At 41.6% G+C, this 13,637-nt stretch overlaps 1 protein-coding gene across 5 annotated transcripts in view; it reads right to left on the bottom strand.

Annotated features, from left to right (window-relative positions):
• The window catches only part of slc4a4a (solute carrier family 4 member 4a), a 328,181-nt gene that overhangs the window by 144,711 nt on the left and 169,833 nt on the right, over positions 1-13,637 (bottom strand). For all 5 annotated transcript variants that reach the window (XM_065011302.1, XM_065011299.1, XM_065011301.1 and 2 more), the window contains one exon: positions 1,584-1,744. In XM_065011302.1, coding sequence (XP_064867374.1) covers positions 1,584-1,744 — 161 coding nt within the window. The remainder of the gene's footprint in view (positions 1-1,583; positions 1,745-13,637) is intronic.

Below are 13,637 nucleotides of genomic sequence, written 5' to 3'. Positions count from 1 at the left end.
ATGGTCAGTCATAATGTAGTAAAGGTCTGGTCAGTCATAGTGTAGTAAAGGTCTGGTCAGTAATAATGTAGTAATGGTATGGTCAGTCATAATGTAGTAAAGGTCTGGTCAGTGATAATATGGTCAGTCATAATGTAGTAAAGGTCTGGTCAGTGATAATATGGTCAGTCATAATGTAGTAAAGGTCTGGTCAGTGATAATATGGTCAGTCATAATGTAGTAAAGGTCTGGTCAGTGTATGGTCAGTCATAATGTAGTAAAGGTCTGGTCTGGTCAGTAATAATGTAGTAAAGGTCTGGTGGTATGGTCAGTAATAATGTAGTAAAGGTCTGGTCAGTCATAATGTATTAAAGGTCTGGTCAGTGATAATATGGTCAATCATAATGTAGTAAAGGTCTGGTCAGTCATAGTGTAGTAAAGGTCTGGTCAGTAATAATGTAGTAATGGTATGGTCAGTAATAATGTAGTAATGGTATGGTCAGTCATAATGTATTAAAGGTCTGGTCAGTGATAATATGGTCAATCATAATGTAGTAAAGGTCTGGTCAGTCATAGTGTAGTAAAGGTCTGGTCAGTAATAATGTAGTAATGGTCTGGTCAGTCATAGTGTAGTAAAGGTCTGGTCAGTAATAATGTAGTAATGGTATGGTCAGTCATAATGTATTAAAGGTCTGGTCAGTGATAATATGGTCAGTCATAATGTAGTAAAGGTCTGGTCAGTGATAATATGGTCAGTCATAATGTAGTAAAGGTCTGGTCAGTGATAATATGGTCAATCATAATGTAGTAAAGGTCTGGTCAGTCATAATGTATTAAAGGTCTGGTCAGTGATAATATGGTCAATCATAATGTAGTAAAGGTCTGGTCAGTCATAATGCAGTAAAGGTCTGGTCAGTGAAAATATGGTCAGTCATAATGTAGTAAAGTTCTGTTCAGTCATAATGTATTAAAGGTCTGGTCAATCATAATGCAGTAAAGGTCTGGTCAGTGATAATATGGTCAGTCATAATGTAGTAAAGGTCTGGTCAGTGTATGGTCAGACATAATGTAGTAAAGGTCTGGTCAGTGTATGGTCAGTCATAATGTAGTAAAGGTCTGGTCAGTGATAATATGGTCAGTCATAATGTAGTAAAGGTCTGGTCAATCATAATGTAGTAAAGGTCTGGTCAGTGTATGGTCAGACATAATGTAGTAAAGGTCTGGTCAGTGTATGGTCAGACATAATGTAAAGTCTAAAGTGATAATCTGGTCATTGATAATATAAAGGTCTGGTCAATCATAATGTAGTAAAGGTCTGGTCAGTGTATGGTCAGTCATAATGTAGTAATGGTCTGGTCAGTGTATGGTCAGTCATAATGTAGTAAAGGTCTGGTCAGTGATAATATGGTCAGTCATAATGTAGCAAAGGTCTGGTCAGTGATAATATGGTCAGTCATAATGTAGCAAAGGTCTGGTCAGTCATAATGTAGTCAATCATAATGTAGTAAAGGTCTGGTCAGTCATAATGTAGTCAATCATAATGTAGTAAAGGTCTGGTCAGTCATAATGTAGTCAGTCATAATGTAGTACATGCGTTTTCTTACCAACGACCTGCGGCAGCGTGAAGGCCTCCAGTTCCAGCATGATGGTTCCTTTCTCGATGCAAGTCCGGAGCTCCATCAGGCTGTGGAGCGACAGCGTGGCCACGTGGGGTTTACTCCAACGCTCTCCTCCCTTCTCCACCTTCTCCTCAAACTTGATCCACCTGGGGGGGACATGACAGGTTTCACCATTCATATACCTTGTTATATTACACCATCTTCATATACCAAGCATGTAACAGTGCAAGATGTCAGTAGAGCAATATTACAAGCTAAACAGTTTATTAAAGGCATCTTAATCACTTCTACGAGATCAGTGTCCTCCCTGCGGGATGGTTGAGCTAACGTAAGCTAATGTGATTAGCATGAGGTTGTAAGTAACAAGAACATTTCCCAGGACATAGACATATCTGATATGGACAGAAAGCTTAAATTCTTGTTAATCTAACTGCACTGTCCAATTTACAGTAGCTATGACAGTGAAATAATCCATGCTATTGTTTGAGGAGAGGGCACAATTATGAACTTGAAAATGTATTAATAAACCAATTAAGCACATTTGGGCAGTCTTGATACAACATTTTGAACAGATATGCAATGGGTCATTGGATCAGTCTAAAACTTTGCACATGCACTGCTGCCATCTAGTGGCCAAAATATAAATTGTGCCTGGGCTGGAATATGATGATGATACAAAACAAACAGAAAAAGACATGTTTTCTTTGTATTATCTTCTATCAGATCTAATGTCTTATATTCTCCTACATTCATTTCACATTTCCACAAACTTAAAAAGTTTTTCCTTTCAAATGGTATCAAGAATATGCATATCCTTTCAAGAGTGTTTTAACGATGCATCGTTCCTACAACGGCTGAAGATGTAACATGCATTTCCCAAAACCCCACGCAGAGGCAACATTCCCCATGTCCATCATCGAGTCATATGTTGATACTGATAGATTCTAAAAAGACCCAGTGTATTGGGATAGGCTTCTGGTTTCAAATTTGAATTATTCTACAATGTCGACGATGGATCAGCTCTGAGTAATATATGATTATCTAACACTGCTAATAGCCATTTTGAGGCAGATTTTTCTAATAATGCTTCAATAACGCACTGAATCACAGATTGTGGTTACACATCATGAAATACAGTATATTGAGGCAAAAAGTACATATTATAGCTACAGTAGCCTACAATTAGAAAAAATAACTTGATTGAACATAACATGTATATCAATAGCCCATAATTGAGATCACTTTGAGATATCAGCTATGAATAAATTTGATATATGTAGTCAGTAATTTTGGCGGTCACAGAGAGACAGATAAACATCTTGATTCTACAAACATCTTCATTCTATGGGTGGCAGGTAGGCTAGCGGTTAAGAGTATTGGGCCAAATCAAATCAAATCAAATTTTATTTGTCACATACACATGGTTAGCAGATGTTAATGCGAGTGTAGCGAAATGCTTGTGCTTCTAGTTCCGACAATGCAGTAATAACCAACAAGTAATCTAACTAACAGTTCCAAAACTACTGTCTTAAACACACAAGTGTAAGGGGATAAAGAATATGTACATAAAGATATATGAATGAGTGATGGTACAGAGCGGCAAGATACAGTAGATGGTATCGAGTACAGTATATACATATGAGATGAGTATGTAAACAAAGTGGCATAGTTAAAGTGGCTAGTGATACATGTATTACATAAAGTTGCAGTAGATGATATAGAGTACAGTATATACGTATACATATGAGATGAATAATGTAGGGTATGTAAACATTATATTAGGTAGCATTGTAGTGGCTGGTGATATATTTTACATCATTTCCCATCAATTCCCATTATTAAAGTGGCTGGAGTTGAGTCAGTGTGTTGGCAGCAGCCACTCAATGTTAGTGGTTGCTGTTTAACAGTCTGATGGCCTTGAGATAGAAGCTGTTTTTCAGTCTCTCGGTCCCAGCTTTGATGCACCTGTACTGACCTCGCCTTCTGGATGATAGCGGGGTGAACAGGCAGTGGCTCGGGTGGTTGTTGTCCTTGATGATCTTTATGGCCTTCCTGTAACATCGGGTGGTGTAGGTGTCCTGGAGGGCAGGTAGTTTGCCCCCGGTGATGCGTTGTGCAGACCTCACTACCCTCTGGAGAGCCTTACGGTTGTGGGTGGAGCAGTTGCCGTACCAGGCGGTGATACAGCCCGCCAGGATGCTCTCGATTGTGCATCTGTAGAAGTTTGTGAGTGCTTTTGGTGACAAGCCAAATTTCTTCAGCCTCCTGAGGTTGAAGAGGCGCTGCTGCGCCTTCTTCACGATGCTGTCTGTGGGGGTGGACCAATTCAGTTTGTCTGTGATGTGTATGCCGAGGAACTTAAAACTTGCTACCCTCTCCACTACTGTTCCATCGATGTGGATAGGGGGGTGTTCCCTCTGCTGTTTCCTGAAGTCCACAATCATCTCCTTAGTTTTGTTGACGTTGAGTGTGAGGTTATTTTCCTGACACCACACTCCGAGGGCCCTCACCTCCTCCCTGTAGGCCGTCTCGTCTTTGTTGGTAATCAAGCCTACCACTGCTGTGTCATCCGCAAACTTGATGATTGAGTTGGAGGCCAGTAACCAAAAGGTTGCTGGTTTGCATCCCTGAGCCAACTAGGTGAAAAATATGTTGATGTACCCTTGAGCAAGGTACTTAACCCCAATTGCTCCTGTAAGTCACTCTGGATACGAGCTTCTACTAAAATGTCAAATGTATAAAAAAAATGAGTGGCAATCTTCTGCGAAAGGGCAAAAACACATCTAACAAATCACTCAGCTGTTTTATGAGTGGTCTGATGCTGTCAGTAAATAACAAGTGTTTTCAAGTGCAATTTCAGTAACAATGGTTTTGGGAAACAGCTTGGAGGTTTAATCATGCTCCGCGAAGGTTCTAACAATGAACTTAGCCTTAAGCTTAGATTCCATCGCTATGGGAAACCAGGTCCTGGTCCATAACCTTGATCAACACTTTAAATAGGCCAGCTGTAAAGACATTGTAAAAACTAGGCTACTTTTGATCTAACAACACATTGGAAGAATCAAGGAGAAGGAGAGAGTGATTAAATAATATGTTTGATCTCTGAAGTCCACCGGAGAAATACTGTTCTGATCAGAACAGTGAGTTCAGTGGGATGATTAACCCTAACCCTAATTACTGTTGATTAACCCTAACCCTAATTACTGTTGATTAACCCTAACCCCAATTACTGTTGATTAACCCTAACCCTAATTACTGTTAATTAACCCTAACCCTAATTACTGTTGATTAACCTAATTACTGTTGATTAACCCTATAACCCCTGTTGATTAACTAATTACTGTTGATTAACCCTAACCCCAATTACTGTTGATTAACCCTAACCCTAATTACTGTTAATTAACCCTAACCCTAATTACTGTTGATTAACCCTAACCATAATTACTGTTAATTAACCCTAACCCTAATTACTGTTAATTAACCCTAACCCTAATTACTGTTGATTAACCCTAACCCTAATTACTGTTGATTAACCCTAACCCTAATTACTGTTGATTAACCCTAACCCTAATTACTGTTGATTAACCCTAACCCTAATTACTGTTGATTAACCCTAACCCTAATTACTGTTGATTAACCCTAACCCTAATTACTGTTGATTAACCCTAACCCTAATTACTGTTGATTAACCCTAACCCTAATTACTGTTGATTAACCCTAACCCTAATTACTGTTGATTAACCCTAACTCTAATTACAGTTGATTACTGCTGCTAACCTGTTGATTGCTAAGCTTAGTGGAATTACTGTTGAACATTACTGTTGATTAACCCTAATAAAACTGATTCCTCAATTAGAGCCTAACTCTAATTACAGTTGTCACCTAATACTGTTGATTAAAACCTAATTACTGTTGATTAACCCTAACCTAATTACTGTTGATTAACCCAAACAGGGTCCCAATAATCTTTACTCCAGTTGTTCATTGCACATTATAAAACTGTCCTCAATAGAGCCACTGGACGTGTCATAATACCAATAAAACCTAACGGCCAAACAGGGTCCCAATAATCTTTACTCCGTTCCTTAATCAATTAGGGGATTGGATTTTAGGAACACTTCAAATTGGCACGACCTGACCTTAGTTATCTTAGTTTTCTTTATTATTTTGGTTAGGTCAGGGTGTGACGAGGGTGGTATGTGTGTTGTTTGGCATGTCTAGGGTTTTGGTTTGTCTAGGTAAATGTAGGTCTATGGTGGCCTGAATCGGTTCCCAATCAGAGGCAGCTGTTTATCGTTGTCTCTGATTGGGGATCCTCTTTAGGTTGCCATTGGCTCTTTTTTTATTTAAATTCTTTTACTTTAGTTTATTTAGTAAATATTTTCTTAACTATCTTCTTCAAATCAAATTGTATTTGTCACATGCGCCAAATACAACCTTACCATGAAATGCTTAATTACAAGCCCTTAACCAACAATGCAGTTCAATAAATAGAGTTAATAAAATATTTACTAAATAAACTAAAGTTAAAAAAATCTAATCAATCAAAAACCAACACAAGAAATGTACATAACAATAATGAGGCTATATACAGGGGCTACCGATACTGAGTCAATGTGCTGGGGCACTGGTTAGTCGAGGTAATTGTAAATTGACTTTCCATAGATGATAAACAGCAAGTAGCAGCTGTGTAAAAACAAACAGGGGGGGGGATAAATGTAAATTGTCCGGGTGGCCATTTCATTAGTTGTTCAGCAGTCTTATGACTTGGGTATAGAAGCTGTTAAGGAGCCTTTTGGTCCTAGACTTGGCAGTCTAGTACCTCTTGCTGTGCTGTAGCAGAGAGAACAGTCTATGACTTTGGACAATCTTGGACAATTTGTCAGGCCTTCCTCTGACACAGCCTAGCATATAGGTCCTGGATGTCAGGAAGCTTGGCCCCAATAATGTACTGGGCCATTTACACTACCCTCTGTAGCGCCTTACGGTCAGATAGGTCTCAGGTCTCCTCCCTATAGGCTGTCTCATCATTGTCGGTGTCGGTGACTGTTGTGTCATCAGCAAACTTAATGATGGTGTTGGAGTCGTGCTCGGCCATGCAGTCGTGGGTGAACAGGGAGTACAGGAGGGAACTAAGCACGCACCCCTGAGGGGTCCCAGTGTTGAGGATCAGCGTGTCAGATGTGTTGTTGCCTACTCCTAACACCTGGGGGCGGACCGTCAGGAAGTCCAGGATACAGTTGCAGAGGGAGGTGTTTAGTCCCTGGGTCTTTAGTTTAGTGATGAGCTGTGTGGGCACTATGGGGTTGAACGCTGAGCGGTAATCAATGAACAGCATTCTCATATAGGTGTTCCTTTTGTCCAGGTGAGAAAGGGCAGTGTGGAGTGTGATTGAGATTGTGTCATCTGTGGATCTGTTGGGACAGTAAGCTAACTGGAGAGGGTCTAGGGTTTCTGGCATAATGGTGTTGATGTGAACCATGACCAGCCTTTCAAAGCACTTCATGGCTGCTACGGGGCGGTAATCATCTTGGGAGAGGGAGGTTTTTCAGGGAGTTGCCAAAGACCACAGCCAGAATTATAGATGTTGTAGATTCACCAATATTTTGCTCAACTCGGGTGCCTAATGACACACCCTCAGCTCCTGTAATTATGCCTAGTGAAACCCTCTCAGATAGTTCAGAGGTGGCCAATCCTGACTTGGGAATTCTTATCACACAACTCGCTCATCAGATAGGGCAGTCTAGATCAGCTCAGATTAGGAAGGAAGGTGAGAGGAAGGAGGGTAGAGGGGCACATGCTCAGAGCACCAGTGCAGGCCAGACATTTACTGCCACACCCTCCCTTTAATTTATCTGGATTGAAGTCGGTCATGCAGTCTGATGTGAGAGAGCCCCCATGCTTCAGACAGGATGGGTCTGACAAGTACTCAGTACACCTGTTTTTGTGCTTGTCTCCACCCCCCTCCAGGTGTTGCCCATCATCCCCATTATCCCCAGTGTACTTATACCTGTGTTCTGTTTGTCTGTTGCCAGTTCCTTTTGTTTTGTCAAGCCTACCAGCGGTTTACCCATACTCCTGTCTGTCTCTAGTTCCTGTTTTCTTGCATTCCTGTTTTTTGACTATTTTGCTTGCCCTGACCCTGAGCCAGCCCGTCCTTCTGTACCTTGTTTTACCACCCTGGATTACTGACCTCTGCCTGACCCTGAGCCTGAGCCTGCCTGCCGTTCTCTACCTTTCAGACTCTGCTCTGGATTACTGACCTCTGGATGACCCTGAGCCTGCCTGCCGTTCTCTACCTTTCAGACTCTGCTCTGGATTACTGACCTCTACCTGACCCTGAGCCTGCCTGCCGTTCTCTACCTTTCAGACTCTGCTATAGACTACTGACCTCTGCCTGACCCTGAGCCTGCCGTTCTCTACCTTTCAGACTGTGCTATGGACTACTGACCTCAGCCTGACCTTGACCTGTCGTTTGCCTGCCACTCTGTTTTTGTAATGAACTTTTGTTACTTCGAAACTGTCTGCATCTGGGTCTTCTCCTGAGCCATGACACATGCAAACTTTGATAAGTCTACTGGTTCATGTGCTATCGCAGAACACTCAGACAACAGACCGAAACAAATCAAATCAAATCAAATGTATTTATATAGCCCTTCGTACATCAGCTGATATCTCAAAGTGCTGTACAGAAACCCAGCCTAAAACCCCAAACAGCAAACAATGCAGGTGTGACAAACACCCACCTAACCAACGGTACTCTTACAAGAAACACTGCAAGGTGTGTAATGGTACAACCACTCTACTCTTGCACACTGTAGAAGGGAGGGTCTGTGTTTGTCATGCTTTGAGTCAGGTCACTGGAAAACAAACTGTCTGTTGGTTAAGCCTCAAACTCTACTCACCATCTATCACAGTGCCATCCGTTTTGTCACCAAAGCCCCATATACCAGCCACCAATACGACCTATATGTTCTCGTCGGCTGGCCCTCGCTACATATTTGGCGCCAGACCCACTGGCTCCAAGTCATATTTAAGTCTTTGCTAGGTAAAGCTCTGCCTTATCTCAGCTACCTGGTCACGATAACAACACCCACCTGTAGCATGCGCTCCAGCAGGTATATCTCACTGGTCATCCCCAAGCCAACACCTCCTTTGGCTGCCTTTCCTTCCAGTTCTCTTCTGCCAATGACTGGAACGAGTTGCTGAAATTGACTTATATTGCCCTCGTTAACTTTAAACATCAGCTATCTGTGCAGCTAACCGATCGCTGCAGCTGTACACAGCCCATATGTAAATCGCCCATCCAATCTCCATCCCTCATCCCCATAGTTTTTATTAACTGTTTTGCAATTTTGCACACCAGTATTTCTACTTGCACCTGCTCATTTATCACTCCAGTGTTAATCTGCTATATTGTAAATACTTCGCTACTATGGCCTATGTATTGCCTTACCCCCTCACTCCATTTGCACACACTGTATATAGACTTTTTTTCTATTGTGTTATTGACTGTACGTTTGTTTATTCCATGTAACTTTGTGTTGTTGTTTGTGTTGCGCTGCTTTGCTTTATCTTGGCAAGGTCACAGTTGTAAATGAGAACTTGTTCTCAACTTGCCTACCTGGTTAAATAAAATAATATATAAAACATGACTAGTCTGACATGTTGACAGAGTGAAGAAATGCCCAGAAAATAGGGACAGTCAAACTCAACCAGGCTGTCACACTCCTTGCTAAACTCCTTGCTAAACAACAGCATCTAGTATGGGGAGGCTTCCCAACAATGTGCCATTGTCTCCAGGGCGCACTATTGTGGATCGAACCCACTTCATCCAAGACCATGCCACAAAACATCATGGTGGCCCGAGTCATCACAGCCATGTGGGGTAACAGGTGGGTGCCCATGAAAGTCACTACCTATCGGACAAACCGATCACTCTGAAGAGAAAGTGCAAGCTGGCTGATGTGTCTACCTTTCTGGAGGACTTCACCGTTTTCCAAGGCTCCTGCAAGATGGAATAGGGAACTCTAGGGACACAGCCAATCACAACCTGCTCCATGGATTTGAAGCAGAGACTGCTAGATGTAGGGTTGGGAGAGGTTGACATTAACCCTGTAAAGTTGGTCAAGCAACAAGAGCGGGATTAGTTTAGTTACTTATTAACTACAATGATGTGTTCTCCAAGAGCTCTCCGGGTTGTGGCAAAGACAAAGGCTTTGAGCATCGAATTCGGCTCACAGATGACAGACCATTTTGCCTACCATATCGTAGGGTTCCGCCTGCCGACTACCAGAAACTACAAAAAGTATTGACGGAAATGGAAGAACAGGAAATAATCAGGAAATCCATCAGCAAATACGCGTCCACTCTAGTAATGGTGTGGAAGAAAGAAGATGGGCTCCGTCTATGTAATTATTTCAGATGGCTAAATGCAAGACACTCAAAGATCCACACCCACTTCCACACCAATCTGATTGTCTTGCAGCCCTAGGGGGCAACACCTACATCAGTACGATGGACTTGACATCAGGCTTTTAAAACATACCTATGTGTGAGGAGGATAAAAAGTATGCAGCCTTCACCCCACTGGGTCTCCATGAATACAATTGAATGCCGCAGGGCCTATGCAATACTGCATTTTCATTTATGAGGATGATGCTCAGCATTCTTTGGGATCTAAACTTCAGTAGCCTGCTGTGTTACTTAGACGACCTCCTAGTGTTGGATAGATTAAAGCTGGTGTTCCAGAGACCTGAATCTGAGCCCAAAGAAATGCATATTCCTGCGGAAGTCGTGAGATTTTTGGGTCATGTCATTAATGATGATGGGATGGCTGTGGATCCAACAAAGGTGGATGGGAAATCAAAGATGAAGGATCTAATGGAGAAAGATCTGTGCATGCCCTAAGTACGAAGGATGCCCTAAGTACGAAGGGTCAAATCCTTCCTAGGAATTATATTCTACAATCAACATTTAATTTCAAACTGTTCTGCTATTGCCAAGCCACTCTTCCTGTGCACACACTCAAGTTTTTGTCCTTGAAATGTACTGTGTGTGAACATTTTAGCCACTGGCTCAAGGGACATTCATTTTCAGTTTGATCTGATAATAATCTCCTCATGTACTTAATGACTAAACCAAAACCCGACGCCTGCGAGCAACGCTGGGTAGCTACATTGGCTCCCTGAGAGCAATGCTGGGTAGCTACATTGACTCCCTGTAAACAACGCTGGGTAGCTACATTGACTCGCTACTCATTCGATCTAAAGCATATCGAAGGGACAAAGAACATTGTGGCTGACGCCCTCAGTAGGGACCCATTTGCCAAGTTAGTTAGTCACAGGCTGATCATTGAGAACTATGGCAGTCTGCTTGCTGAAGCCGATGCTATAGGAGAAGATGGGAATCAAGATGTGTTTCGCTTGAAGGTCCAGAGTCACATAGTGAAAAAACAAGCTGGGAAAATTTCTGGAAATCAGTCCGACAGCTGTCCTTTAACCTGTGTCTCTGCAGTAGTGAAAGCGATCTGTGAAGTCTATAATTAGTGGGATGTAGCGACTGAAGCTCGAGCGGTTCAGTTAGTGCAGTCTGTGCAACAACTCATATCTCCAGGCCAAGACTCCCTTCCTGCGATGTCTTTCGAGGAGCTTCAGCGGAGCCAAGAACTTGATCCTACAATTTCAAGGGCTATCCTGTTTGTCAAACGCAAAAGACGGCCTTCAAGACGAGAGACGGATGGATTTAATTCACAAAGCCTTGCACACATCAAGCAGTGGGAAAAACTCAGGGTCCAAGATGGAGTGCTTTACAGGGTGACAAATGACCCTTTGAGCAAACAAAAGACACATCAGTATGTGCTGCCCAAAAGTATGAAGGATAAAGCATTGAGTGGTGTGCATGACCTTGCTGGCCACCAAGGTCAAGCTAGAACTCTTAATTTGGCAAGGCAACATTTATTCTGGCCCAAGATGGAGCATTATGTGAAGGAGTATGACAAGTGCTGTCGGAGATGCATCCTGGCTACGTCTCCTGAGCCATCTGCTCGAGCTCGCCTTGAAAGCATCAAAACGCGTATAGAGTTAGTATGTCTCTACCTTTGGTGTTCTGAGGACAACAAGCAGCGCTCAGTGGATGTACAGTGGTTCTTATTTTAAAAGTTAAGCATTTATGGTGCCATTCTGTCATTGCACCACACTACCTTCGAGGGGGAGTTAGAACACTGATCTATCGGTAGTCTAAACTGTGGCAATTAATGGAGGTGTTTTCAGTCTGAGAGTCTCTCCTCTGGCACAAGAGTCCTGCATCAGGCAACAACAACAACTGTCAGTGGTCATGGAGTTGAGATAACTTTTTTTGATTTAAACAGGCAAGTCAATTAATTTCATATGGCTGCAGGGGCAGTATTGAGTAGCTTGGATGAAAAGGTGCCCATTGTAAACGGCCAGCTCCTCAGTCTCAGTTGCTAATATATGCGTAGTATTATTAGTATTGGATAGAACACACTCTAAAGTTTCCAAAACTGTCAAAATATTGTCTGTGAGCATAACAGAACTGACATTGCATTTGAAACCCTGAGGAAAATCTAAACAGGAAGTGGCTTCTATTTTGAAAACTCCATGTCCCATAGCTTCCCTTTGCTGGATTTAAAGGGATATGAAACAGATTCCTTTTCCTATCTCTTCCTCAAGGTGTCAACAGTCTTCAGACATAGTTTCAGGCTTTTATTTTGAAAAAATGAGCCAGAATGATAACATCGCGTCAAGTGGTCACATGAGTTTTGCTCGCGCAACAGAGTTTGGACATCTATTGTTTTTCCCTCTCCTACTGTGAAAGACATTTGCGGTTGATATATTATCGATTATATATTTTAAAAACAACCTGAGGATTGATTATAAAAAAAGTTTGACAAGTTTCTGTGGACATAATGTAAACTATTTTGAATTTTTGTCTGCGTTGTCTTGACCGCTCTTTCCTGTGGATTTCCGAACATAACGCGACAAACAAACGGAGGTATTTTGGATATAAAAATCATCTTTATGGAACAAACGGAACATTTGTTGTGTAAATGGGAATCTCGTGAGTGAAAACATCTGAAGATCATCAAAGGTAAACTATTAATTTGATTGCTTTTCTGATTTTCGTGACCGAGCTACCTGATGCTAAATGTACTTAATGTTTTATCTTGTGATCGATAAACTTACACAAACGCTTGGATTGCTTTCGCTGTAAAGCATAATATCAAAATCTGACATGACAGATGGATTAACAAAAGGCTAAGCTGTGTTTTCCTATATTGCACTTGTGATTTCATTAATTTATAGTAATATTTATTGTATGTAGCGCTATGCTATTCAGCGGTTGTTGATAACACTTATCCCGATAGGGGGATTGCAGTTATTTACAATGACTGCCTAGGAACAGTGGGTTAACTGCCTTGTTCAGGGGCAGAACGACATGTTTACCATGTCAGCTCAGGGATTTTATCTAGCAACCTTTCGGTTACTGGCCTAACGCTCTAACCACTAGGCTACCTGCCACCTTGGGTAAATACAAGTGGGGGAATTTCATTTGACATGTGGACTGACGATTTTCCCAAAAATAGGCATGGTGGGCTTTTGGTTTCTCCCCTCTAAAAACATAAATAAATTATTTGAAAATGACAAACTGGCTTTATTTACAAATTAGTAAGAATGTCTCACCCCAAGTTCATGAATGGCCTTTTTCCCTTTATTCAGATTTCAATCACTCATTTTCGGTTATTAGAAACAAAATCATCTCCAAAATATCGCTACTTTTTAAACAAAGCGATTATTATTAACCCTGCATTATGCTCTGGATAAGAGCGTCTGCTAAATGACTTAAATGTAATGTAATGATATAAAAGCCCCTTAGATATTCTCACAGATCAGATTTGCCCTAACGAAAAATGACTCTTAGATATTAATTTAGAATCCTCCATTTCTCTAAATGTAATTATTGGCGGAGAGTCACGTCACTGGCGGAGAGTCATTGGCGAAGTTGAAGAGGGCGAGGAAT

This window comes from Oncorhynchus nerka, linkage group LG27 (assembly GCF_034236695.1).
Source record: "Oncorhynchus nerka isolate Pitt River linkage group LG27, Oner_Uvic_2.0, whole genome shotgun sequence".
NCBI lineage: Eukaryota > Metazoa > Chordata > Actinopteri > Salmoniformes > Salmonidae > Oncorhynchus > Oncorhynchus nerka.
Note: the sequence above shows the minus strand (reverse complement) of the source record. Positions and strands in the feature narration are given on the sequence as shown.